This window comes from Clinocottus analis, unplaced genomic scaffold (assembly GCF_023055335.1).
Source record: "Clinocottus analis isolate CAN_PGR_092001 unplaced genomic scaffold, fCliAna1.0.p SCAF_14, whole genome shotgun sequence".
Classification (NCBI taxonomy): Eukaryota; Metazoa; Chordata; class Actinopteri; order Perciformes; family Cottidae; genus Clinocottus; species Clinocottus analis.
This window is the reverse complement of record NW_027175865.1, coordinates 531725-557048: the sequence shown is the minus strand read 5'-3', so window position 1 is coordinate 557048 and position 25324 is coordinate 531725. Positions and strand designations below refer to the sequence as shown.

Below are 25324 nucleotides of genomic sequence, written 5' to 3'. Positions count from 1 at the left end.
GTCTGTGTAGTTAAGATGACACATGAATTGACACATACATGTTCTATTTGACAGATTGAAGGAGAACAACTCCAAGGTATGTTTTTGTTTTCATTCCAAAGCAATCATTTAGTGTTTTAATAGTTTTTATGTTTTACTTCCCACAACTCTAGTTTGAACAGTTTGTGCCAGAAATATATCCAGATCACTGAATGCATGTTTCCTATGCGGACATGAACCAGGAAGAACAATTGACAAATATTTTATACTTGATTTTATTAACCATCATTCATAAAACTGGTTTCACAAGAATCTCATGCAAACGCTTCTATACATTACTACAATGCAACAAAACATGTCATGCGATCATAAAAACAAAAACTAGCTATTTCTTAAGGAAATCCATATTTAAATCTTGGTGGCAATTCACATTATGTCAAGTTCTTCTCAGATTTTTCTCACAGAAAATATAGCATTGGTCTTTTATTTAGGGGAGCATAAAACATGTAGACATGTAGGGAGGAGATGCACTTCCAGGAGATTAGGACAGGAGAAGGAATGAGTCAGATGTTAAAGATGCACATTAAACAAAAGGAGAAGGAAGTGAGCGGTGAGGGAGGACAGAAAAGGAACAGCAGTGCTTGTGAGGCTCCGTCAGCTGAGTTTCAGGCCGAGGCAGAGCGCCAGCTCGTTCTTCTGGATCTTTCCGTCTCCGTTGATGTCGCAGTGACCCATCAGGGCTTTCTTGAACTTGTCCAGGTCCGTGCCGCTGATGCTGGGCTGGAGGACAGAGGTCAACAGAGGTCAAAAGGACAACTCACGATGAACGATGTGACACGGACATCAGGGTTGCTTAAAATCCTGAAAAAATGAAATGTGTAACGGCGGGTGATTAAAAACCTGTTCACCTTCACCAGCTCCATCATGTCCTTTACAAATCCATCCACCTCAGGGCCTTCCAACGCACCCGTCTTACTCTACACACACACACACACACACACACACACACACACACACACACACACACACACACAAATAAATGTTTTTGTTAAATGTTGTGTTGTATTTCTTCTTCTTTCAGACTCACGAAAAGAAAACATTCAAAGAAATATTTAGGTGTATCATTTTGTGTATTTACATTCATAGATTTCTAATAAAAATCACTAAAGGTTACGATTACGTAAAGCCTCATATTTAAACATGACATTTCATAAAACTTGTAACTGCTCTTAGTGTGAGGGATGAAGTGGTGAAGTTTCATGGTGATGAGTTTGAGTTTCAGTGGTTTTATGATTCATGGAGTTACACCAAAATATATAAAATCCTCTCTGAAAAACACAACAATCTAAATTCAAACTTACGACATCATAGTGAGCAAATATCTTCTCAAAGTCTCTCTTCCTGTCGTCCTGACTGCAAGCCTGACGCCGAACACAACAACAACAACAACAACAGTGAAACGGAGACAATCGAGTGTTCAATATTTAGAAACATCCAGTAATTCAACTCAAACTGCAGTTTAATAAACTCTTCAAACTCACGTCCATCTTGAACTTCAGGAGGAAGTTTTCCTTCAGGTTCAAGATTCTTCAGAAAACAATAAACATGTTTGGTTTTTTTTAATTTAGAGACAGAATTATTCTTATTTGAATAGTAAAAAGCTTGATTTGAGCGATGGCAGGATTATAAGGAGCTCTTCAGTACCTGGCCAGGTCGTTCAGGTCCAGTCTGCCGTTCCGGTTCTTGTCGAACATCTTCATCTATGGGAGGAAAACAAAGTCCAAACAGAATTATTCTGAAAGAGACAAGAAGGATTCAGCAGTACTGACATGTGGTTACCATGGTGTCAGTGTACTCCTCCAGTTTTTCAGGGCTGATGGACTTCCTGTGCTGAAGGAAGAGATCCTGCAGGAAGCCCTGGAGGGACAAAAATGGCGGAATTTTAATTTTTAAGAATGGCTGGACTCGCTTCCATTTGGAGTCATGTGATGTTTAGTAAGGCTCAAAGGGTTGTATAGAAGTCTATGCTTCATGTGCTAAAGCTGCATTCTCTCTCCTGACCACCAGGGGGCGACTCCTCTGGTTGTATAGAAGTCTATGCTTCATGTGTTGAAGCTGCATTCTCTCTCCTGACCACCAGGGGGCGACTCTTCTGGTTGTATAGAAGTCTATGCTTCATGTGCTAAAGCTGCATTCTCTCTCCTGACCACCAGGGGGCGACTCCTCTGGTTGTATAGAAGTCTATGCTTCATGTGTTGAAGCTGCATTCTCTCTCCTGACCACCAGGGGGCGACTCTTCTGGTTGTATAGAAGTCTATGCTTCATGTGTTGAAGCTGCATTCTCTCTCCTGACCACCAGGGGGCGACTCCTCTGGTTGTATAGAAGTCTATGCTTCATGTGTTGAAGCTGCATTCTCTCTCCTGACCACCAGGGGGCGACTCTTCTGGTTGTATAGAAGTCTATGCTTCATGTGTTGAAGCTGCATTCTCTCTCATCACCACCAGGGGGCGACTCCTCTGGTTGTATAGAAGTCTATGCTTCATGTGTTAAAGCTGCATTCTCTCTCCTGACCACCAGGGGGCGACTCCTCTGGTTGTATAGAAGTCTATGCTTCATGTATTAAAGCTGCATTCTCTCTCCTGACCACCAGGGGGCGACTCCTCTGGTTGTATAGAAGTCTATGCTTCATGTGCAGTTACCTTTAGCTCAATCGCTGAGATGTAGCCGCTGCTGTCCGTGTCGTAGCTCCTCCAGATCTACAATATAATTACAAATGAATTACTCAAAGTGCCATCAACACTGAACCTTTTTACGTTTCTGTTCTCTTATTAAAGGCAGCGTTTGTATATATATTCACATTGACCTTTGACCCTCACCCTCATGAACTCCACGCTGTTGTCCAGAGGCGTCTCTCTGCGAAACAGAAGCAGGAAGTTCTCCTCCTCTGGCAGCATCACGGTGGCCAGCTGGGGGGAGGAATAAATACAAATAAATACAAATAAATACAACAGAAACATGAGACCTGAAGGTTTCTCTCACATCACAACAGTTCGTACCTCTTGTATCTGCAGACGTCGGTCAGCGGCGGTGTCGTAAGCGGACATGAATCTTTCTCTCAGTCTTCTGATCTTGTCCTGCGTCAGCTGAAGACATCGTGGACTTTAAGGGAACTTATAGTTCTACTTTGGCTGAACGCCATTTGCTGCCATTTTTACTTTGAAGATCCCGAAAATGAAATGATCATTTCACTGATCAGATGAGGCAAAACATGTTTATTTTCTTTGTTTATTTCATCAAACAGGTAATAAAAGAAGCAAATCAACTGGGATTTGACCCGTTTACCTTCATCCCAAAGGTCTCCAGCATGTGTTGGAAGAAAGCGTCCAGCTCCTTTCCTTCAATGTAACCGTGATCTGAAACCACAGCCAGGCGTCACAATGAAATATTCATTGTGGAATTCATTCACTTTTAGGTGTTTTCTGCTCTTGATTTCTTTGCTTTGGACTTCTATACAACCAGAGGAGTCAACCCCTGGTGGTCAGGAGAGAGAATGCAGCTTTAACACATGAAGCATAGACTTCTATACAACCAGAGGAGTCGCCCCCTGGTGGTCAGGAGAGAGAATGCAGCTTTAACACATGAAGCATAGACTTCTATACAACCAGAGGAGTCGCCCCCTGGTGGTCAGGAGAGAGAATGCAGCTTTAACACATGAAGCATAGACTTCTATACAACCAGAGGAGTTGCCCCCTGGTGGTCAGGAGAGAGAATGCAGCTTTACGGCTCTTCGGCATCGTCTTCACTTTTCAGTACAATCGTTCTCTTCAGTCAGTGTTCGGTTTGTCCTTCTGGGCTTCTGTAGAAACAAGGACTCTGAACCCTCCATAGATATAAATGGCCTTTTTTAAATTAAAAAGAATGACGATTTTACTCCCTTAAATCTGACACACTGCTCCTTTAAAAGCTCTAAACCTGCTTCATTGACTCTCTCAGGTTTCATGGGTCACATCAAGTCATTTAAGGTTACGTGGCGTGATAACAAAAAAAAATAATAATAAACATAGAACATCTACTATTTGACTTTGAGTCAAGCCTCAGTTTATCCGGACTTTGTAAATATGTTTTTTAAAATCAACTCTTGTTGGGATGAACTTCTTTCTTCCTGCAGTTCATCAACTTTGAAGGAATGAATTAATAATTATGAATTATTACATGTTAATTATCCTGCAGAGGCGACATGGAATAGATAATGCAGATGTGAGAATCCGTCTCCTGACACATGTCCTGATTTACCACGACTGCACACACATGGTTTCACACTAAATAAATCTCATCATTTTCTCAGTTTTTTGGGCAGCTGAACAAACAAACTCTTCTCACCGTCTGCGTCGACGCGTTGCCAGATCTGGAGGAAAGCTGCAGCGTCCAGGCGGTTCAAGGCGCCGTCCATGATGCCGGAGAGAAGACCAGAGGTCCAGCTGGATGGAGGCAACGAAACAACAAAAAGGAAAAAAAACACTTCTTCCAGAGACGAAGATCAAGAGAGAGACGATCTGTTATCCACCGACATGAAATGTTTTCTGATTCCACCTCCAGGCGGCTGCTGAACTCAGCGAAATGAGACTGAAGAGATTCAACCGCTCGTATATGAGGGAGGAAGAGGAGGAGGAAGAGACAGAGAGAGGCTGGACCGTAAAACAGCATTTATTGGTATAAAAAAAAAATACAGAAATATCTGACAGCTTGGTGTCACATTTCCAGTTGTGTATATTTGATGAAACACACACAATAAAAGACATGCTTTTACTTTGAAATCCTTTAGAAAAAACAAACATTTCCCAATAACATACCAGCCGCCACCGTGCATCCAACATGTGAACTCCACATGTGAACTCGACATGTGAACTCGACATGTGTGCTCGTGATACAAAACAAAACCCAGAGTGTGTGCATTTAACTCTGATATGAACCCCATTTATATTATAAACGCCACGTTGGTACATATTTACACGGACGCGTCAGGTTAGTGCAGCAGGACACGACGAACAGAAACCGGAAACAGTGAAGCTAAAAAAAGACACGAAGAAACCGTGAATCACGGCGAGTTTGACGGGACTTGAACGCAGCATCACATCAGACGACAGATTCTTAAAGTCTGAGAAATATCTGAAGAAGTGAAACTGCTGCGTCTCAAATCAAAAGGCCGGCTTACTGGATCTGTGCCGTCCAGAGCTTTCTGAGGTTGTGTCTGATAACCAGGTCACATGATGAAGACCAGGAGACGAGGCCTGAAAGCTCAGAGACGACTCGAAGACTGTTGAACACACCCAGCAAAGCTACCGCTACATTTAGCATTGTGTGATATTTAATAGCATTTCTCTCATGGCTTGTAATAATGATAACAATAGATGCATTTAAAATAACCCAGTTTCCCATCTTGTTTCCTTTAAGAGCTTCATGACAGTCGTTACATTGGAGACAAATTAAAAGGTTTTCTATGAAAATGAAAAGACAGTTTTGACAGTTTCTCTTTTAATTAGTCAGCGTAAAAGAAAGTATCTTCGGCTCGGCAGCAGACTGGACTAACTTCCTTGTTGCTCATCTGTTCCAGATGCTTCTAGTTTTGGCATTTTGTCTAATTTGTGGACTCGGGGTGAATGATTGCAGGATGAAAACCAACGTCTGTCTCGTCTGGTCTCCAGGAGACCGAGCTGGTGGAAGTGGATGATTTACCAGCAGTAGTTCACCTGCAGAGCAGAACTGGACTCACTCGTCCTCCTCGCTGCTTTGGACTCGCTCTCCTTTTGGAAGAACTAAGCAGCAGCGGATTGAAGAGCCATCTGGTCTCTTTATGGTCCCATTAGAGCTGTTGACATGGAGTCCACTTAGCCGCGACCGATCCAGGATGAGGAAACTCTGCCGACGGCCGGTGGTTTTTTAAACTAAATCAGCGTTTGTGTGCGATCGACCTCTTCTGGCGCAGAGAGGACGGCCGAGCGGAGAAGCTCCTCGGCGGCGTCAGACGGACTCGTCGTCTGACTTGAGATCAGCAGCCGGAGGAGGAATCTCCTCCTGAGCTGGACTGAGATCTGTGTCTGTGAGGGATGGAGGCCTCACTGGAGAGACAGAAGAGGAAAGAGAAGGAGGGGAACGGGTGCATTACAACCACAATCTGACCTTAAATCTTAACCTTTTAAAAACTGAGCGATTGTTATATGAAACTGCAAATCATAGCTTGTTTTATGGAAAAAGAGCCCCAAAATGCTGGATTTGAATGTATTGGACACCAGAAGTACTATACAAGTGAAATATATGGTTTGGTACATGAGAAAATTCAAATAGCCCCAATGAACCCAATGACCCCATTGGGTCCATTGGGGTTATTGTGGTTCAGGAGACGAACCGTTGGCGGGCAGCGACTTGGCTCGCTGCCGGTCGTCATCGGCGGCGTCCTCGCTCGCGGCGGGCGGACCGGCGGAGCTCTTCAGGGACGACCACTGCCGGCCGCCGGCGCCGGGCTCGACCGCCGGGCCGGGCGGCTCGAACGGGTCGCCGTCGGAGGGAAACTCGCCTGCAGGGAGAGAAGAGAACGAGGTATGAGCTCACTGCTGAGGAATCCATGGAGAAGCAGAACAAATGATCAGTTTAGTCGTTTATCTCTAAACTATAATGCAGAGAATCAGATGCACATAAACACAGGGTTCACACACACGTGGACCAATAGATTTCCATGACTTTTCTATGACTTTTTACCCAAATTTCAAGTAAATTTCCATGACTTAACCCCTATTTTTTTTCAAGGACTTTTCCAGGCCTGGAAATAACCATTTATTTTCTGGTCTGGTTCAAATGTTCATTCTTATTGTTCTTATTGTTGGTCTAAGGACATTCTAAAACACTGACTGAAATAACTGTGTGTAATAAAATACTCTTCAAGTGTATAAATGACCTTTTTCTTTTTTCAGCCAAAATCGTGAAGTGAGAATTTGTCGTTTTTTTTATTACAGAGAAGAAACACTGTTTCAGGGGAAAAATACTTCCTGCAAGTGTTAATTATACAAGTCAGGAGTTACAAAATCACACACACACACACACACACACACACACACACACACACACACACACACACACACACACACACACACAGTAGAGGCTAGGACTTCACTTGGGCTCAACAGTGTGGAGGCGTCGGCCTTGAAAGCATTCATTAAACGAGCCGTCACCTGTTAAATTGAGTGTTACATTTTGAGCGCTGAGTCATGCAACCTTCATCGTGAAGGAGAGGAAGCAAGGAAAGGAAGGAGGACAAGCATAAGAGGGCTTTATCCTTCCAGTGCGCATAGATTATCGGCAGAATAATTCTTTTTTTCTCTCTTCACCTGATTTGTGATGCACGGAAAAAATAAATAAATAAACCATATTTGTGACGAGCGTCAGTATTGTCCAATTCAAACTGGTGATGGGTTCACTGGTGTGCATCTTAATATTTTGAATATTAAGATGAATATTTTAATAAAACACGGCCAGTATAACACGACTGCAGCGCTGCTACTGTTACTTCTACCAAAACAAGTAGCTAATTGTTATGTTGCTCATCGATGGAGGAGGTACCGACCGTCCAGTGGAGACATGGCTCCTGCAGCGCTCTCTCTCTCCTGGTCCGACGGCGCCCTCTTCAGGCGAGGAGCAGGAAGTGGACCTTTGGCCGTCTTCGCTGGAGCCTCAGCAGACTCCTCTGAGAGAATTCATTCACAACAGTTTAGACTAATGAAGACATTTTTGAAACGGCTGCTCTCGTCTGAGAGACGCTGGTTTCTTGTAGGATGTTTTTACCGAAGACGGAGGCGCCGCTCGGCCTGGGGCCGCTCGCGCTGGCGGGGCCGAGGGGCCCGGGGGTCCGGGGCCCGAGCGGAGGCTTGGCGCTCTGCGGTGGGGGCGGTTTGGGCGTGACGCCGGGAGGCTTTGACCTGGGAGTCGGCTCCGGTTTGGACTCATCGGCGTCCGCTGGGACGGACGCGACAAAGACAGAGTTCAGGGGTCATGAAGGGCGGCGACGTCGACACATGGTCGAGATCCAGAAGACCAAAACTCACCTTTATCAGAGTCCAGTAAGGACGAGGACTCGGCCTGAGAGGAGAGAGCTTCACGTTATTTACAAGTGAAATATATGGAACAAGAGAGCACAAGAGAAGTCGTAGTGATGAAATTATTAGACATCAGGCTCCTTCCAATAAAAGTAAAAAATGTCAATTAACTGAAGACATATATTACACAATAAATAAAAATTAATAAATAAAATATAATAATTATATACAATTATTTTTTTGTATATATATATATATATATATATAAATAATTATTAAAAGATATATATATATTAAAAAAAAAAAAAAATATATATATATATATATATATATATATATATATATATATATATATATATATATATAAATAATTCAGTTAATAGATTTGCAGTTTCGTCACAATTTAATATTAAATCAAAGTTTGTGCGAGTATATAAAAATTAAAATGCATTCATTATTAGAATGTTTACTCAAATAATAAAATACAGCCTTTGGGCTTCCGTAGCGAGCCCTCTGACTCTTTGTTGTCAAGTAAACAAAGAGTAATGTTTTTAGGAGCTTTGACCCCGTGAGCTCCGCCCACCTTCTTTTCAGCCATCCGGCCCTGTCTGGCCTTCATCTCAGCCAGCAGGTCCATGCCCATCACAGGAACCCCGATGTGACGGGGAATGTGGGGGTTCTCCTTCCTCTCTGCGATCTCCTCCTCTTCCTCCACCTCCTCCTCCTCCTCCCTCTTCTCCTCCTTCGCCAACTCGGCAGGTTCGGCGGCAGTCGGCGAGGTCTCCATTTGGGAATCCGCGTGGTCCCACGATGGAGCCCTGTGGAGCTCCTGATGGGGCTCCGGCACAGAAACGGGGTTTCTCACGGGGGAAGTTGGGGACGTCGGCGGCGGCGTTTTCTCGGCCACTGGGGCGACAGAGAGAGAGGGTGAAGCGGGGGTGGAGGCGGCAGGGTGGGGCGCAGTGATGGAGGCGGCAGGGTGGGGCGCAGTGATGGAGGCGGCTCCGTGGCTCTTCTCCGATCGGGACGCCCGGGATTTGATGAGGTTGAAGAAACCGCTCTTTCTGGAGTCGCGTTTCTTATCGGCTGCTTCCTGCGAGCCGGAGAACGGAGCTCTCACAGAGGGAAGTCTGGAGCAGATACAACATTTAAATTAGAAAGAAAATATACGTTTATTCAGCCCTACAAAGCAGCAAAATCTCACGTTTTTTTATGCAGACGACACACAACTTTACCTCTCTGTTGACCAAACAGCTTTTAGAAGATTAAATCCCTTCTAACAGAATAAGTTATATGTTAATGTTCAGTTTGAAGCTCTTACTTGAAGCTGAGTTTAATGACTTTCTTGGAGAAGAAGTCATCCAGGCCCTCGTCCAGCTTTCCCATGATGCCGTTCTGCTCCGCCTGCGGTGACGTCGAGCTGCCGGTGTGCTTCCGCTGCAGCGAGGAGGAGAGATGAGATGTTATCAGGGAGTTAACGACGAGCTGCTTTATCGTTGAAAAGTCTTGTGCTCAAGGCGAACGGTATCGATTCCAGACTCCTCAAATTTGATGAAGTACTGATCATTATTAGTATTTATATAAATATTTACTTCAACATTTGCTCAATCAAACAAGCATGCAGTCCATATGAGCGTTGTCAGGACTATTCGTGCTAGATTTGAATACATTCTCCCTGAGGGGAACCTACAGCTGGCCGGCTGGGCTTGTTCCTCTTCCTGGGTTTGGGGCGGAGCTTAGTGTGGTGCTGCAGCATCTTGTGCTCCACAGGCGGCAGCTCGCCCAGACCGACGGGCTTGGCATCCAGAGGAGGAGGAGGAGGCGGGAGGTCTGCGTGGGCGGCCGAGGGCTGTGCGGGCGGAGGAGGAGGAAGAGGCGGGTCCTCCACGTGGATGGGAACCTCCTCCAGAGCCTTGTCCAGGTCAAACTCCATCTCTGTGGGTCAAAGTTTGAGTCACGCTTCGTGAAGACACGCTCGAACCAACCGAGCTTCCTATTGGTCTGGAATGCAGGAAAGACCCCAAAACATAAAAACATTTCAGAGTCGCGGTGAACCGATTGGTCGCCGAACGTCCAGGGAGGCGGGTCTTATCCACCGTGAGCCTGAGAGACGCCAGGAAGCACTGACGCGTACGTCAGGAGGGCATTTCAGAGGAAAGGGTGCTTTCCAAAAGGGAAGCGGGTATAGTTAAGATGAAGTTGCTACTTTAAATAACTTTGTGTCGTTTTCTGTCGCTCACCGAACGCCACGGAGACGGGGCGCAGCATCCGCACCAGAATACTCTTCCTCTTGGATTTAGGAGTCATCTGGGGAGCCAAAAGGGTTTTAACATGCAGCTTACAAGGAGTACAAAGTCTGACTGCAGGATGAAGAGCTGGTGGTGTTGTGTGTTCTCACGATGCAGCCGTCCGAGTCCTGCAGCCCGTGCTGCTGCTGCTGCTGCTGCTGCTGCTGCTGCTGCTGCTGCTGCTCGCGGCTCGGTTCTCGGTTCTCCGGCTGCAGAACCGTCTCGTCCAGAACCTCCGTCTCCATCGGAGGCTCCGGGTGCAGCAGAGGAGTCTGACTCTTCCTCACCACGTGATCCCCCTGCAGACACACAGGGTGAACCACAGACACACAACCACAGACACACAACCACAGACACACAACCACAGACAGACCCTTACCAGAGTGCGTTGTGATCCAGACAGAGACTCCAGGATCTCGTCCACGATGCGGTCGGACAGAAACGACGCCATGCTGAGCTTCACTTCACTATCTCACGCACAAAACAACAACAACAACAACAACAACAACAACACAAACACAGGAAATCAGATCAAGTCTTTAAAATGTCCAGGAAGTAAAGGTTTCATTATTTCATTATTTAGCGCTTTTAAAAAAGCATTAAATATCAAACAAGAGATAAAGTATGGCCACACACACACACACACACACGCACACACACACACACCTGATCTTGTTGATGATGTCCACGCCGCTCTGCTCCAGCAGCGTGGTGGTGATGAAGCTGCGTGGGACGCTCATCCTTCCGGCTCCGGCCTTCAGCAGCTCCTGACGAAGGCCGCTCCTCTTCATCACGTGAGGACAGAGGCCCTCAGCGGCGTCCACCATGGACGCCAGCATCGTCTAGTGGGCGGAGTCAGCACAGGTCGGAAAACGCCGTTGACATGTGTGCGTCTCTGTGTGTCTCTGTGTGTGTCTCTGTGTGTGTCTCTGTGTGTGTATCTCCGTACCTGCAGCTGCTCGTCGATGACCCTGCTCACCTCTCCCGCCATGGACTCCAGCTTTTCCTCGATGGCGCCGACACACGCCCCGCTGGAGCCGGCGCTCTTCAGGTAGTGCAGGTTGGGGAGCAGCTGGAGGGGAGGGGGGGGGGGGGAGAGACACACAGACAGACAGACAGACAGACAGACAGACAGACAGACAGACAGACAGACAGACAGACAGACATAAGCGTCTCTGGTCCAGAGGTGAGATGTTTCGTGCTCGTCCTCTCACCTTCTTGGAGTTCCTGGCGTCCTCCATGAAGCTCTCGGCCTCCTTCACGTCCTCCTGGACCGAGCTGCTGTCGGTGAACTGCAGAGAGTTCAGGTGGTCCTGCACCTTCACACACATCATGTCCATCATCTGCAGCGCAGAGGGCGGAGGGCAGGGGTCAGAGGTCAAAGGTCAGAGGAATGAGGTTAAAGGACGGAGGACGGACAGAATTAAAGCCGATCTAGTGTGCGAGTCTGTCTGTGTGTATGTGAGCGTGTGTATATGTGTGTGTGTTTGTAAGTGTGTGTCTGTGTGTTTGCGTGTGTGTGTGTGTGTGTATGCACGTGTGTGTTCCTGCCTGTTGCGTGGTGGTGGTCACTATTCCCTGCTGCAGCCTGTACGCTTGGTCCTGGAGGTATTTGCGCGTCTCGTGGTTCCTCAGCAGGTGCTGCTCCATCTGCAGCGCAACAACAACACAACAACAACAAACTCAAATGTGACACCTGCAGGATTAAAAGTCGCGAGTCTGACACGCAGAGGAGGCCGCAGGGCGACCTTTACAAAACAACCGGACAGACGACCTTGAGCAGGGCCTCCTCCGTCTTCTCCGGGCTCGCCTTCAGCGCCTGAGCGGCGTCCATGATGGGGATGGGCATGAAGCGGATGGTGTGGTTCCTGAGCGGAGAGGAAACATCAGTGGACAGCGTGCAGCAACGCGGTCACTTGACCTTGACGAGCCGCTTCACACTTACTTCTCCAACGCGGCGGTGACTTCCTGCAGACCCTGAGGGCTGATGTTGTTTCTGTCCCACACGATCGTCCTGCACACAAAACACACAAACATTTTGATTAAACATTTTTGTAAGTCGCCCTCTGGTGGTCAGGAGAGAGAATGCAGCTTCAACACATGAAGCACAGACTTCTATACAACCAGAGGAGTCGCCCCCTGGTGGTCAGGAGAGAGAATGCAGCTTTAACACATGAAGCATAGACTTCTATACAACCAGAGGAGTCGCCCCCTGGTGGTCAGGAGAGAGAATGCAAGTTCAACACATGAAGCACAGACTTCTATACAACCAGAGGAGTCGCCCCCTGGTGGTCAGGAGAGAGAATGCAGCTTTAACACATGAAGCATAGACTTCTATACAACCAGAGGAGTCGCCCCCTGGTGGTCAGGAGAGAGAATGCAGCTTTAACACATGAAGCATAGACTTCTATACAACCAGAGGAGTCGCCCCCTGGTGGTCAGGAGAGAGAATACAGCTTTAACACATGAAGCATAGACTTCTATACAACCAGAGGAGTCGCCCCCTGGTGGTCAGGAGAGAGAATGCAGCTTCAACACATGAAGCATAGACTTCTATACAACCAGAGGAGTCGCCCCCTGGTGGTCAGGAGAGAATGCAGCTTTAACACATGAAGCATAGACTTCTATACAACCAGAGGAGTCGCCCCCTGGTGGTCAGGAGAGAGAATACAGCTTTAACACATGAAGCATAGACTTCTATACAACCAGAGGAGTCGCCCCCTGGTGGTCAGGAGAGAGAATGCAGCTTCAACACATGAAGCATAGACTTCTATACAACCAGAGGAGTCGCCCCCTGGTGGTCAGGAGAGAATGCAGCTTTAACACATGAAGCATAGACTTCTATACAACCAGAGGAGTCGCCCTCTGGTGGTCAGGGGAGAGAATGCAGCTTCAACACATGAAGCGTAGACTTCTATACAACCACAGCCCCCCTCCCTCCTGCTGGTTCCCTGCTCACCTGAGTTTGGTGTTGATCTGCAGGGCTTTGGCCAGCATCTTGGCTCCCATGTCTCCCATGGAGTTTCCACTGATGTCCAGCTCGGTGAGAGACGTGTTGCTGCCCAGCGCGTTGAGGACGATGGAGAGGTCGCTCTTCAGCTTGGAGTCAGCCAGCGACAGCGAGGTCAGCGGCTGCGAGAGAAACGATTCATTTAAGTGTTCAGAATAAAATAAAAGTGTCTGACAAAAGGAAGAGACGCTCCACTCACTGACTCCTCCTCTTGGATCATGTGGACCAGGTTGTCCAGGACCTGAGACACGTTCCTGGGGAAAAGTCACTCAATTAAAAATGTGATCAAGGGATCAAGTGTTTCTGTGTGTGTGTGTGTGTGTGTGTGTGTGTGTGTGTGTGTGTGTGTGTGTGTGTCACCCACTTGGACTTGATGTTGTTGAAGTTCTTGCCCAGCGACAGGTGTCTGATGGAGCGGTTCTTGGCCAGCCAGACCAGCAGGGTGGTCAGGTCCATGTCCAGACCTGGAGGGAAACAGCAGCCACGCCAAAACGTCAACGTGGACAAGGAGTCAAGATGGCCGCCCCAAAACTTCGAGAGGTTCCTCACCGTTGTCAGAAATGTCCAGACTGGAGATGTTGGGAATCTCAGCCACACAACCCTCCAGGATCTGAGATCCTCCCGACCGCAGCTGAGGGCAAAGAGAGAGAGAAGGATCTTGAAGAGCGAACTGAAGGTAAAAGTGCTGCTTCAGCGTTCCTGAGGTCTGTGTGAGGTTCACCTCGCAGCAGCTGAGATCCAGAGACACGTCGCTGAGGCTGGGGTTGCAGCCGAGTCCCAGCAGCAGCGCCCTGCAGACGGGAAGACCGAGAGTCATCAGATTACAGCAGATTATATCCTCTGACTCTGTGTCAACGGTCCAGCAGCGAGGGACACGACCGCAGGGGAAGACGTCTTTCTCTGCTGTCGTCTTCAGGCCACGAAACGTGATATTTTTATGTTTTTTCCCCCAAATATTTTAACAATGCAAGAGAACGTACAGTGCCAACTACTTTACACTATAAAAGATTGCATAAGTTAAGAAAGAACAAACACAAGTAGATGAAATACAATGAAGTAAATAAATAATATATAAGTAAATCAATAATAATGATAAAACTTTCGAAAAATATCCCGTTTTTTTTTTGCTTGATATTTTTAGGAAATGTTTCTAAGAATAAAAGATAATTATCTTGGCTGAAGTTCTTTTCATTTCTCTTCACTTCTAAGTCTTTCATGTTTGTTTTTATGTATTTTTTGATGCACAAAGTCGAAGTCTTCTGCCTCTCTGAAGGTTAAACATATTTAGCGACTGCATGGCGTTGTAACTGCACATATTCCCTCCTTCAGGTCCTTCAGGTCCTTCAGGTCCGGGTTTCTTACTTCAGAGCCTCGGGAGGCAGCCGGGTCCCCGACAGGCTGACGGAGCTCAGAGCCTCAGCGGTGCTGAAGAACTGCTTAAAGGACGGAGAGATGTCTTTAGACTTCCTGTGAGGGACGGGAGGAGAGACGACGCGTCAACAAACCACATCTACGAGTGAAACAATGTGCTGCTCCAGCCTGAAGTAACATCAGACATGTTCAGGAGTCTCCCGCTGATGTTTGACCTCTGACCTGTGAGAGAAGACCGACTTGGACATGTTGAGGACGGAGAGATGCTTCAAAGCTCCTCTGAGCAGAGACGCACACACCTGGAACACAACGAGGACAAAACTGAAGGCAGGTTCGGCTTCACGTCTTTCACAAGAATGACTGAAGAAGGAAGAGGAGGAGAAGATGAAGGAGAAGAAGTAGAAGGAGGAGGAGTAGAAGAAAAGGAGAAGAAGTAGAAGGAGGAGGAGTAGAAGAAAAGGAGAAGTAGAAGGAGGAGGAATAGATGAAGAAGAAGTAGGAGGAGGAGGAGGAGGAGAAGATGAAGAAGAAGTACAAGAAGGAGGAGGAGTAGAAGAAGAAGTAGGAAGATGAGAAGTAGAAGGAGGAATAGATGAAGAAGAAGTAGGAGAAGACGAAGAAGAAGGAGGAGGAGGAGAAGTAGGAGGAATAGATGAAGAAGAAGGAGGAGAAGTAGAAGTAGTAGTAGTAGTAGAAGTAGTAGTAGTAGAAGAAGAAGGAGTAGAAGAAGAAGAAGAAGAAGAAGGAGTAGAAGAAGGAGTAGAAGAAGAAGGAGTCGTAGTAGTAGTAGTAGTAGTAGTAGTAGTAGTAGTAGTAGTAGAAGACGAAGAAGAAGACGAAGAAGAAGCAGCAGCAGCAGCAGCAGCAGCAGCAGCAGCAGCAGCAGCAGCAGCAGCAGCAGCCTTCACCTGCTCCAGGGAGCAGTCGCTGTTGGACAGGTCCAGAGTCTGCAGGCAGTTGGGTTGGCTCAGGAAGCTGTGCAGGTTCTGTGCAGAAGGAACAGAGAACACGTCACTGTCGCTGTTTCGTCTACAAAGATGAGAACGAGCGGCGGCGGCGGCGGCGTACCGGCAGGTCGTCGCCTCGGAGCGAGTTTCCCGACAGGTCGAGGTGCACGAGAGCGGCGGCGACCGACGGGTTGGCGGCGAGAGCCTGACAGAGAACGTTCACACCTGCAGGGAGAGACCACACTCAGGTGAGCCCAGAAACATCAGGGGAGGGGGGGGCAGCTCGGGTTGTATAGAAGTCTATGACTCGACACAGTTTATATTTATTTTCTGCGCGTTCACCTTTTGGGGACATGGAGGTCCTGGAGAGGTTCAGGTGCTTCAGGCCCATGGGAAGTTTAGCTAGTTGAGCACTCAGAGCAGCAACACCTGCAGGAAGTCACACACACACACACACACACACACACACACACACACACACACACACACACACACACACACACACACACACACACACACACACACACACACACACACACACACACACACACACACTTCAGAGAGCTGATGGGCTCCAGTGTGGCCACCAGAGGGCGCATGACGTCACCTCTCTGAGCCTTAACAGTAAAGGTGGTTACAGTATTGTAACCCTAGTTCTATAAGCACAGGGAGAGCCTGCTAATGCTTTGTTCTGACTCGCACAGGCTCCGCCCTCGCCTAGACTCTGTGGGTGGAGCCTGATAACCTCGAACCGCCACAACCCAGGAGGTACGTGAGTGAACTGGGCGGAGGAGGCTCGTGATTGGAGGAGAGTCCAATAGAGGGCGGAGCCTGTGCGAGTCAGACCAGAGCATTACAAATCCTTCTGATGGGCCTAATCATGAAGAAAACTTCCACCTTATCACCCATATCAGTGAGCAAAGCCTGCCAACACAACATTGTGTGTGTGTGTGTGTGTGTGTGTGTGTGTGTGTGTGTGTGTGTGTGTGTGTGTGTGTGTGTGCGCGCGCACACACACACGTGTTGACCTTTGTCTTCCAGGGAGTTGTTGCTCAGGTTGAGTGTGTGCAGCGTGGAGGCCGGGTTGTACGACAGCGCGCCGGCCAGCTTCTGAGCAAAATCACTGAAGAAGAAAACACACACACACACACACACACACACACACACACACACACACACACACACACACACACACACAATGTAGTGAGTATGTGATGATGTCACACTCCCTCTCACACAAATCAAGAAGACAACAAACCCACACATTGGATATCCTAAATGGACTTCACATCCCGCTCACAAACGGGTTTATTTGCGCTCAAAAGAATTATTTTTTTTAAAAAGTGGCTTCACGCGCTGAGCGGTTGACCTCTGACCTCTTGAGTCCCGTGTTGTCCAGCACCAGCTCCTCCAGCCGGCTGGACCGGGACACCACCCTCAAGATCTGGTCACAGATGTCGGTCGACTGGAGGACACACACACACACACACACACACACACACACACACACAGTCATAATTCCGTCACTGAACTTGGAGCCGTGTGCTGGTTTGAGTCCGTGGTACCAGTTTGTAGTCCTTGGTGGAGAGCTTGGTGAACCACTGGTTGAACTCCAGCGCTGCGATGATGGCCACCAGGTCCCTGCAGGGACAGAAACACAGAGATGAACGAAACCTTCCAGACGTGAGAGATTTATTTAGATTGAACAGTGAAAAACAAAGACTCACCTGTTCTCCAGGTGAATGAAGTCCTGCAGGTTGAGCTCCCGGGTGTCCTGAGTGAGATAGATTGTGTCCACGTCCTGCAGGAGAGGAAGAGGAGGAGGAGGAGGAGGAGGAAGAGGCTTTGTGACGGTGCGTTCAGGGACATTACGAATGAATGAACTCAACGGCAAAGAAAAAAAGAAACAGACGGAAACAAAAAGATGGAGGAAAACGAAGGAACAACTTGGTGGTAACGAAGAAGAAGAAGAAGAAGAAGAAGAAGAAGAAGAAGAAGAAGAAGTCAGCAGATGGAGGATAAAAATCTAACAAGCATAAAAAACAAAAGAGTAATAAAAAGCAGTACGAACCCATTGCACCTCGTCCCTGCAGCTCAGGCCGAGCTGGTCGCACACACAGAGGTACTGGAGAGAGAAGCCTCCTGTATGAGAGAGACACAACGTTCAAATACTGGAGAGAGAAGCCTCCTGTATGAGAGAGACAACGTTCAGAGGTACTGGAGAGAGAAGCCTCCTGTATGAGAGAGACACAATGTTCAAATACTGGAGAGAGAAGCCTCCTGTATGAGAGAGACAACGTTCAGAGGTACTGGAGAGAGAAGCCTCCTGTATGAGAGAGACAACGTTCAGAGGTACTGGAGAGAGAAGCCTCCTGTATGAGAGAGACAATGTTCAGAAGTACTAAAGAGTGAAGCCTCCTGTATGAGAGAGACAACGTTCAAATACTGGAGAGAGAAGCCTCCTGTATGAGAGAGACAATGTTCAGAAGTACTAAAGAGTGAAGCCTCCTGTATGAGAGAGACAACGTTCAAATACTGGAGAGAGAAGCCTCCTGTATGAGAGAGACAACGTTCAGAGGTACTGGAGAGAGAAGCCTCCTGTATGAGAGAGACAATGTTCAGAAGTACTAAAGAGAGAAGCCTCCTGTATGAGAGAGACAACGTTCAGAGGAACAGGAGAGAGGAGCCTCCTGTATGAGAGAGACAACGTTCAAATACTGGAGAGAGAAGCCTCCTGTATGAGAGAGACAACGTTCAGAGGTACTGGAGAGAGAAGCCTCCTGTATGAGAGAGACAACGTTCAGAGGTACTGGAGAGAGAAGCCTCCTGTATGAGAGAGACAACGTTCAGAGGAACAGGAGAGAGGAGCCTCCTTTACCGCACGGCCCGGCGTCCACGCAGCCCAGCTCGTCCCACGCCGCCTGCAGGCACGCCGTCCTCTCTGGAGGCTTCAGGACCAACTTCTTCATCACCTTGCTTCCTTCCAGAGAGGAAGAGGAAGAGGAAGAGGAGGGACACATGTATAATCAACATAAAGTACATTTTAAAAAGTGCTGCCGCTCCTGCTTCCTTCCTCTCCTGCTTCCTGCCTCCTTCCTCTCCTGCTTCCTGCCTCCTTCCTCTCCTGCTTCCTGCCTCCTCGGTACCTACACAGGTGAGCTGGCGGGGCAGATCCGCAGCAGACAGCCTCCGATGTGAGCGATGACCTCGTCCACTTCCTCCACCGAGCCGAGCCGGAGGCTCCATGGACCACGCTCGCTCTCCAGCAGCAGCTACACACACAGACACACACACAGACACACACACACACACACACAGACACTATGATTGTGTGCATTTGCGTAACTTTTAAGCTGCGGTTTCAGGCGTGTTTGTTTGTCATAAATGTAATGCACACTGTAGGCGTGTGTGTGTGTGTGTGGTTGTGTGTGTGTGTGTGTGTGTACCTGAGTGGGCTTGTTGCTGCTGACTCCCTGGATATCCAGGTAGCTGAAGGAGTGTTCAACCTGAGGGTTATGAAACCGTTCGTCATGTTTATTGAGGTAATATTTCAACATAAACTTTGAGAAACTTTCTGCTTCAGTGAGTCAAAAAGTTTTGCGTCCCAGAAGGAGAACGACGTCGTCACTTCAGGAAACACTCATGAGAACCAGAGGAAGAAAGAGAGAGAGAGAGAGAGAGAGAGAGAGAGAGAGAGTATAAATAACTGACTCATTAACTCGCTGAGGACAAATAAAAAAGGAGACACACAAAGACAGGAAGAGAGGGAGGGGAGTTATGAAAAAAAGAAAGTGAAAGATGGAACAAGAGAGGGGTAAATAAAAGAGTGGGAGCAGAATAAAAAAGTAAAAGAAGAAACAGAAAGAGAAACAAGAGAATAAAGAGAGAGAGAGACCCTTCTTTCCTTGCCAGCTGTTAAATTCCTGCGTTGTTATCTCGCTCTCTTTTTCTCTCTCTCTTTCTTTCTTTTCCTCTCTCCCTCTCCCTCTCTCTCTAAGATGTTATTCTCTCAGTCTCACCCTCCAGGTTCATCTGCTCCTCCTCATTTCTGTTCCCACAGAGGCATTGTGGGTAAGAATATCAGATTTCCCCATATGGCGGGACGAGTGTTTGCATGTGGAGAAAGAGAGAAAGAGAGAGAGAGAGAGAGAGAGAGAGAGAGAGAGAGAGAGAGAGAGAGAGAGAATATAATGAAGAATAAAGGAAGAAGTTAAAAACATTGGAGAAGCAGAAAGAGGTCAAAAGGTCACAAAGGGTCAAAGCGTGAGAACAGAGAAGTGAAGAAGCTGCTGGAGGTTCACAGGAAACAGAGAGGAAGAATAAACCTTTCTTCCTGGGGAGGGAAAGAATGAAGACGAAGATCAGACGGAGAGGAAGAGCGAATGGACTCGAGCAGATTTACCGACCTTGGAAGGGACGCGAGCCGTCAGCAGGAAGGCCCGATGGGACGCCAGCGCCTGCAACGCAGCGAGAACATGTGACCTGCAGGGGGCGCTGGGTGTCATGCAGCTCAAGCTAGCTGACGCTAGCTGACGCTAGCTGACAATAAACTCAAGCTAGCTCACACTTACCTCACTTGAGCTTACACTTTGCTCACGCTAGCTCACACTAAGCTCACGCTAGCTCACACTAAGCTCACGCTAGCTTACACTAGCTCGCACTAGCTTACACTAACCTCACACTAACCTCTTTATTCTTAAAAACTGACAGTTTACAAGTTTCCTCCAGTGAGTTGCTGCATTACAATGAAGGTTGAACTGAAAGAGTTTCTCTTTGAACTCGTTTTAGGAAACTGAGATTTGCTTTTAAACAAATCCTGAAAACATTCAGTGATTCAAAGAAACGATGGCGAGGCCTTCTGATGCCGGCCTCAAGCTGAGGAATGTGGTGTGTGTGTGTGTGTGTGTGTGTGTCTTCAGTCAAGTCCTGACAGGAGCTGCCGTCTCATTCTGCGGCGCTTTGAGGGAACCGAATGTGAATAAATATGAAATTTAAAAAGATGCCGTTTCCTTCGCTCTTCCTGTGAAGGTCGAGTGTAAACAGAAGGTCACGGGGTTGAGGACAGATGATCTATGGGGCTTTTGTTGTTGGATTCTGAGAGCTGAGGTGCGTTCAAACACCTAAAGTTTACAGGAAATCAGACACACCTCTGAGCCTCAGCTTTGTGAGAGAAACACTCAAACATTCATCACAACCCTGAAGTGTGCACTTCATCATTATCACTGATTCATTTGGGCTCGTGGTGACTCTCTCAGGTAGAAGAAGTCTGATGAACCTTCACTTCCTGTTTTGTATTTTAATCTCATCACCTGTCTTCCCGTTGCAACGCGGCTTCTTCCCCTTAAAAAAAGCGGTAAGATCTTTCCTCTAAAGGGTCGAGAACCCGACCGTCACCCACCAGCACTCGGTTCTCCAGCTTGTCACCTTTGACCTCCAGCTGGACTCTGCGCCTCAAGGTCAGCTTCACGCGCCGGCCCACCGCGTCCCGCACGCTGTCTGCAACACACAGAGGGCGGAGTCACAGCAGATACAGGGGCTCAAACCGGGGGGCGCGCCCCTCTGGTGGGGCGCGGAGGTACTGCAGGTGGGGGGATGTCTATTTAAAAACCTTTATTGAAAACCTTGAATTGACCTTTGAACATGAGGAGCTTTTGAGACCTCTTTTCCCTGTTTGAGTCGTTGTAGGATCCCCAAATTAACTCCAATACTTGTGTTTATTGTATGTATTTGTTCAGCAGAGTCTTGGGAAAAATATGTATACCTGGAAAAACATTACTTTAAAAAGATATGTTGATGGTAACTATGAACATCCAGCATGATATGAGCCAGATTCCCCAAAAAAGCCTCCTGGAGCGTCAATAAGACACCTTTATGGAAAGATTAGGACCTAAAGAATCAGAACCTGCAACAAAAACCACAATAAAACAACTTGTCCTGATAGGAAGGAGTTTCAGTCAAGAAACTGTGTCATTCTGTTCAAAAATGAGAAAGATTATGTGTTTTATGCCAAAAGATTGTCTGAATGGGGCATGCTGGGTATTAAAATTGGAGCACAGTTTCCAGAAGGTTAAAGCCCGTGAGCCACGAGGCTTTTCAGTTCTGGTGTTTTTACTTCACAGACTATAACTCAGCGCTACGAGTCGTTCCTCCAGCGTCTCGACTGGTTTTGGATGTTGAATAAACAGCTTGCTGACTGGTGTTCGTGCCTGAAACCAGTTCCTCCACCAGCCGCTCACTGGTTTGTGTAGAATGAATCTGAATGTGGTTTTAAGACGAGAGTCTTCTGTTACAGCCCCTTGTTTTCTACATGGGGGGGAGGGGGGTTCTTCCATTCCAGGCTAAAAAAATATGAAGCAAAACGTCCAGTTGGTGGATTTGTGGCTTCAGCAGTGGTGGGAAAATCCAGAGACAGATGGAGGAAGAGGGGGAGGGTGGAGGAGGAGGAGGAGGAGGAGGATTGAGTAACAGACAGGAAGGAGAGGAAGAGAGGAGGAGAGGCAGAAAGCAAGAAGACGTTAAGATAATAAAAGTTAAATGTGGGTCAAATATAGAAAGTGTGTGTGTTAATGAGTACGAGAGCTTGGGCCCGCCCTCCATGACATCATGCCCTCCTCTTCCTCCCTCCTCCTCCTCCTCCTCCTCACACATGATGAGGTCATGAGCATGAAAACATTACAGCGTGCAGCTGATCCCAGACACATGGCCGTCTCCCTGCAGGATGAAGCTCTTCTCAGCAGCCGCCCGGCAGCGAATAAAAACTCAGCTGGGGGGCGTGGCCTAACCCCAATTAACTAAATATATATTTAATGTCCGCGAGTCAACAAAAGGTTTGGACTTGAGTCACTTCAGATTTCCACCTGAACAACTTCAAAACTGGTTTACTGCAACTTCTTTGATGCTTTACTAATACTGGGGGTCATTTTGTTTATTTTTAAAGTCCTATATTTTCTAATTCCTCCTCTTCCTCCTCTTCCTCCTCCTCCTCGCTGCTGAAGGGCAGCGTCAGGTCTGGCTGCTCCTTTTCTTTTCTCTCTCTCAGACCAGCAGCAGGCGATGGAAACAAACAGCTCATTCATCGGGCGTATCGGTCCGTAACGCAGAGCGGAGGGTTGAGGGTTTGATTCCTCGCCCACGAGCAGCCCTGATGTCTTCCTTCATGACCTCACTGCTGCACACACACCAGGTTACGGAGCGAGCAGATTCATAATAAACAACACTGTATGGAGTTTAACCTTTTGGAAACCGTGTGTGAAACTCCTTCAGCTCCCATTTTAATACCCAGCATGCCCCATTCAGACAATCTTTTGGCTTAAAATACGCATTTTTCTCATTTTTGAACCAAACGACACAGTTTTTTGACTGAAACTTCTTCCTAACAGGACAAGACTTTGTTTTATTGTGATTTTTGTTGCAGGTTCTGATTCTTTAGGTCCTAATCTTTCCATAAAGGTGTCTTATTGACGCTCCAGGAGGCTTTTTTGGGGAATCTGACTCATATCATGCTGGATGTTCATAGTTACCATCAACATATCTTTTAAAAGTGATTTTTTTTTTGCAGATATACATTTTTTTCCCAAGACTTTGCTGAACAAATACACACAATAAACACAAGTATTGGAATTTGGGGTTCCTTCAACGACTCAAACAGGAAAAGAGGTCTGGAGACCAACCTGGTTCCAGTTTTCAACGGGTTAAACATCTAATAACTGTGACCTCTCGGCACAGAAACCAGTTCCTTCCTGTCTCGTCTTCACAGTAAACTCAGATCTACATCTTGCATTAGGATCTTTTAAAAGATAAGACAATCCGTTACTCTTCGCCCAGCTGGAGGAGAGCAGCAAAGAAACAGGTTCAAGAAACAATCAGACAGTCAAACTGTGTAAGAAACCAGTGAATTAATTATCTATAAATAAACTATATCATCAGATTGAGTGCTTGGATATGTATTGTATGAAAGTATATTCATAAAGAGGGTTCAGAACCCAATACTTCTCAACGTCTGCCTGCTTTAACTTGTGTTTTAACTTGAATGTCAGAGCAGAAGGAGCTCGTTACTGCTCATGTTTTTCTGTTCATGGCTTTAAAAAACCCAAATCAGACTCTTTGTTCTTCCTGGAGCATCGACGCCCAGCGGGACGTCAACAGTTCGGCTAAAGAAAAGTGCAGTTTTGTGTTGTTATTCCCACTCAGCCTTCCAGTCTGGTGATGATATCTCACAACCCGAAGGAATGTCACAGGACACGCCCCCTTTTCCCAAAGCCGCCGCTCCCCCGCTTCAGACCAGGAAGTGCAGGAGAAGCTCTCAGGTGTCCCTCAGGGCATGAAAAGGGCTTTTCTAACCGAACACACCTAAACCACACCTAAAGACATGAACAGCAGCACATGGACGAACCAGAGAGGCTTTTATTCCCCTTCAGCCTTTCCACAATCTGATTTAATCTCATTTTTAACCTCTGATTTGTTTGAATTCCTTTTAAAATCCTTCATAAACAAGTCGGTGAATGTCACTGTAGCTCCTACGTGTGTGCTTTGTGTTCCTGAAGTGCTTTTATTTTAAGTTTGTGATGATTTAATCACGTTTTTTAAAGTACAACCATGTGTCATGTGATACAGGTGATGTCCGCGACGCCCACAATGTGAGTTATTGTCATTTATTTTCGTGTAATAAAAGACTTTAACCCGACAGAAGTCGAGAAGTTTCACCAGATGGAACTTGGAGTCGACTCACCGAGCAGCTCGTTGGGAATGTCCTCCGACATTTCCTCTCGTCTCACGCCGAGCGGGAGTCCGCTGAGGAGGGCCGAGACCCGGGGAGAGACCCGGAGAGACCCGGGGAGACCCGGAGAGAACCGGAGAGACCCGGAGAGACCCGGGGAGAGACCCGGGGAGAGGAGCGACACACAAACACACACAGACAGACACAGACAGACACACACAGCGCGGTGAAGGTGCAGTCCTGGTCTTCCTCAGCTGGTCACCTGCAGACAGCCTGCGCGCGCCGAGCGAACTGCTCCTGCATCCATTCACATGCCCGCACACGTTACGCGCGCGCACGCGTTACGTTACGTTACTTTCTGCTGCTGGACGTGACGAGACTCAAACTCTGCTCTCCGGTGTGTGCGTGCGTGTGCGTGCGTGTGCGTCCGTGCATGCGCGTGTGTGTGTGTGTGTGTTGTCTTGGGAAGAAAAAAGTTTGGCGCTTGAAAAGTGAGCGAGCAGCGACACCTGGCGGCCATGACGTGTTGTATCAACTGTACCTGCTGACGCACGTGTGTGTCGGTTTTAATGCATAAAATAACCACATCGGTGTGTTTATTGCATCAAGACTGTTTAACTCGGTCAGGAACTTTAATTCCAACTGAATAAAACTAAAACATTTTGTTTCACTAAATGATAAACACGCTGCGTTTGAAGTGTTATGAGTTACAAACATTAGATCTGATTGGTTGTCGTTTGTTCGACCTCATGAATCTATAAGTTGAGTTCTCCCATGACAGTGTGTGTCAGCGGTTGTTCAGGAGAAGAGCAGTTGTGGTCGCATCCGGTCAGTGTGTTGAACTGGTTCCACCACCAGATGGCGCCAGCAGCGTTTCTGTGAAGTTGAGCTGCTCTGATGAACTTGTATTATATGTATAATGATCTAT

At 47.3% G+C, this 25324-nt stretch overlaps 2 protein-coding genes across 4 annotated transcripts; both read right to left on the bottom strand.

The window, feature by feature from the left end:
* Nucleotides 1-356: 356 nt before the first annotated feature.
* On the bottom strand, nt 357-4457 carry LOC137785007 (secretagogin-like). 2 transcript variants are annotated; one of them, XM_068576021.1, is made up of 11 exons: nt 4361-4457; nt 3315-3393; nt 3037-3139; nt 2857-2946; nt 2680-2736; nt 1819-1896; nt 1684-1739; nt 1521-1566; nt 1341-1400; nt 888-956; nt 357-759 (listed from the first exon to the last, which is right to left on the bottom strand). In XM_068576021.1, exons 1-11 carry the CDS (start codon nt 4428-4430, stop codon nt 634-636), a joined length of 834 nt encoding a protein of 277 aa, XP_068432122.1. In that variant the 5' UTR covers nt 4431-4457; the 3' UTR covers nt 357-633. The 2 variants fall into 2 exon arrangements, with proteins under 2 accessions (XP_068432122.1, XP_068432123.1); XM_068576022.1 differs by having other exon boundaries at nt 3037-3123; nt 3323-3393.
* Nucleotides 4458-4698: 241 nt separating this feature from the next.
* Nucleotides 4699-24644, bottom strand: LOC137784549 (F-actin-uncapping protein LRRC16A). 2 transcript variants are annotated; one of them, XM_068575319.1, is made up of 38 exons: nt 24409-24644; nt 21079-21176; nt 20087-20137; nt 19127-19186; nt 18831-18952; nt 18559-18656; nt 17752-17822; nt 17408-17481; nt 17246-17321; nt 17057-17145; nt 16709-16803; nt 16023-16109; nt 15802-15905; nt 15642-15719; nt 14956-15032; nt 14725-14829; nt 14084-14153; nt 13912-13993; nt 13727-13826; nt 13562-13616; nt 13312-13484; nt 12298-12366; nt 12127-12220; nt 11904-12002; nt 11567-11695; nt 11302-11424; nt 11019-11194; nt 10732-10819; nt 10463-10651; nt 10305-10371; nt 9755-9999; nt 9386-9501; nt 8648-9194; nt 8074-8107; nt 7814-7984; nt 7596-7715; nt 6384-6551; nt 4699-6096 (listed from the first exon to the last, which is right to left on the bottom strand). In XM_068575319.1, exons 1-38 carry the CDS (start codon nt 24437-24439, stop codon nt 5999-6001), a joined length of 4329 nt encoding a protein of 1442 aa, XP_068431420.1. In that variant the 5' UTR covers nt 24440-24644; the 3' UTR covers nt 4699-5998. The 2 variants fall into 2 exon arrangements, with proteins under 2 accessions (XP_068431420.1, XP_068431419.1); XM_068575318.1 differs by having other exon boundaries at nt 17752-17819; nt 24409-24512.
* Nucleotides 24645-25324: the final 680 nt, after the last annotated feature.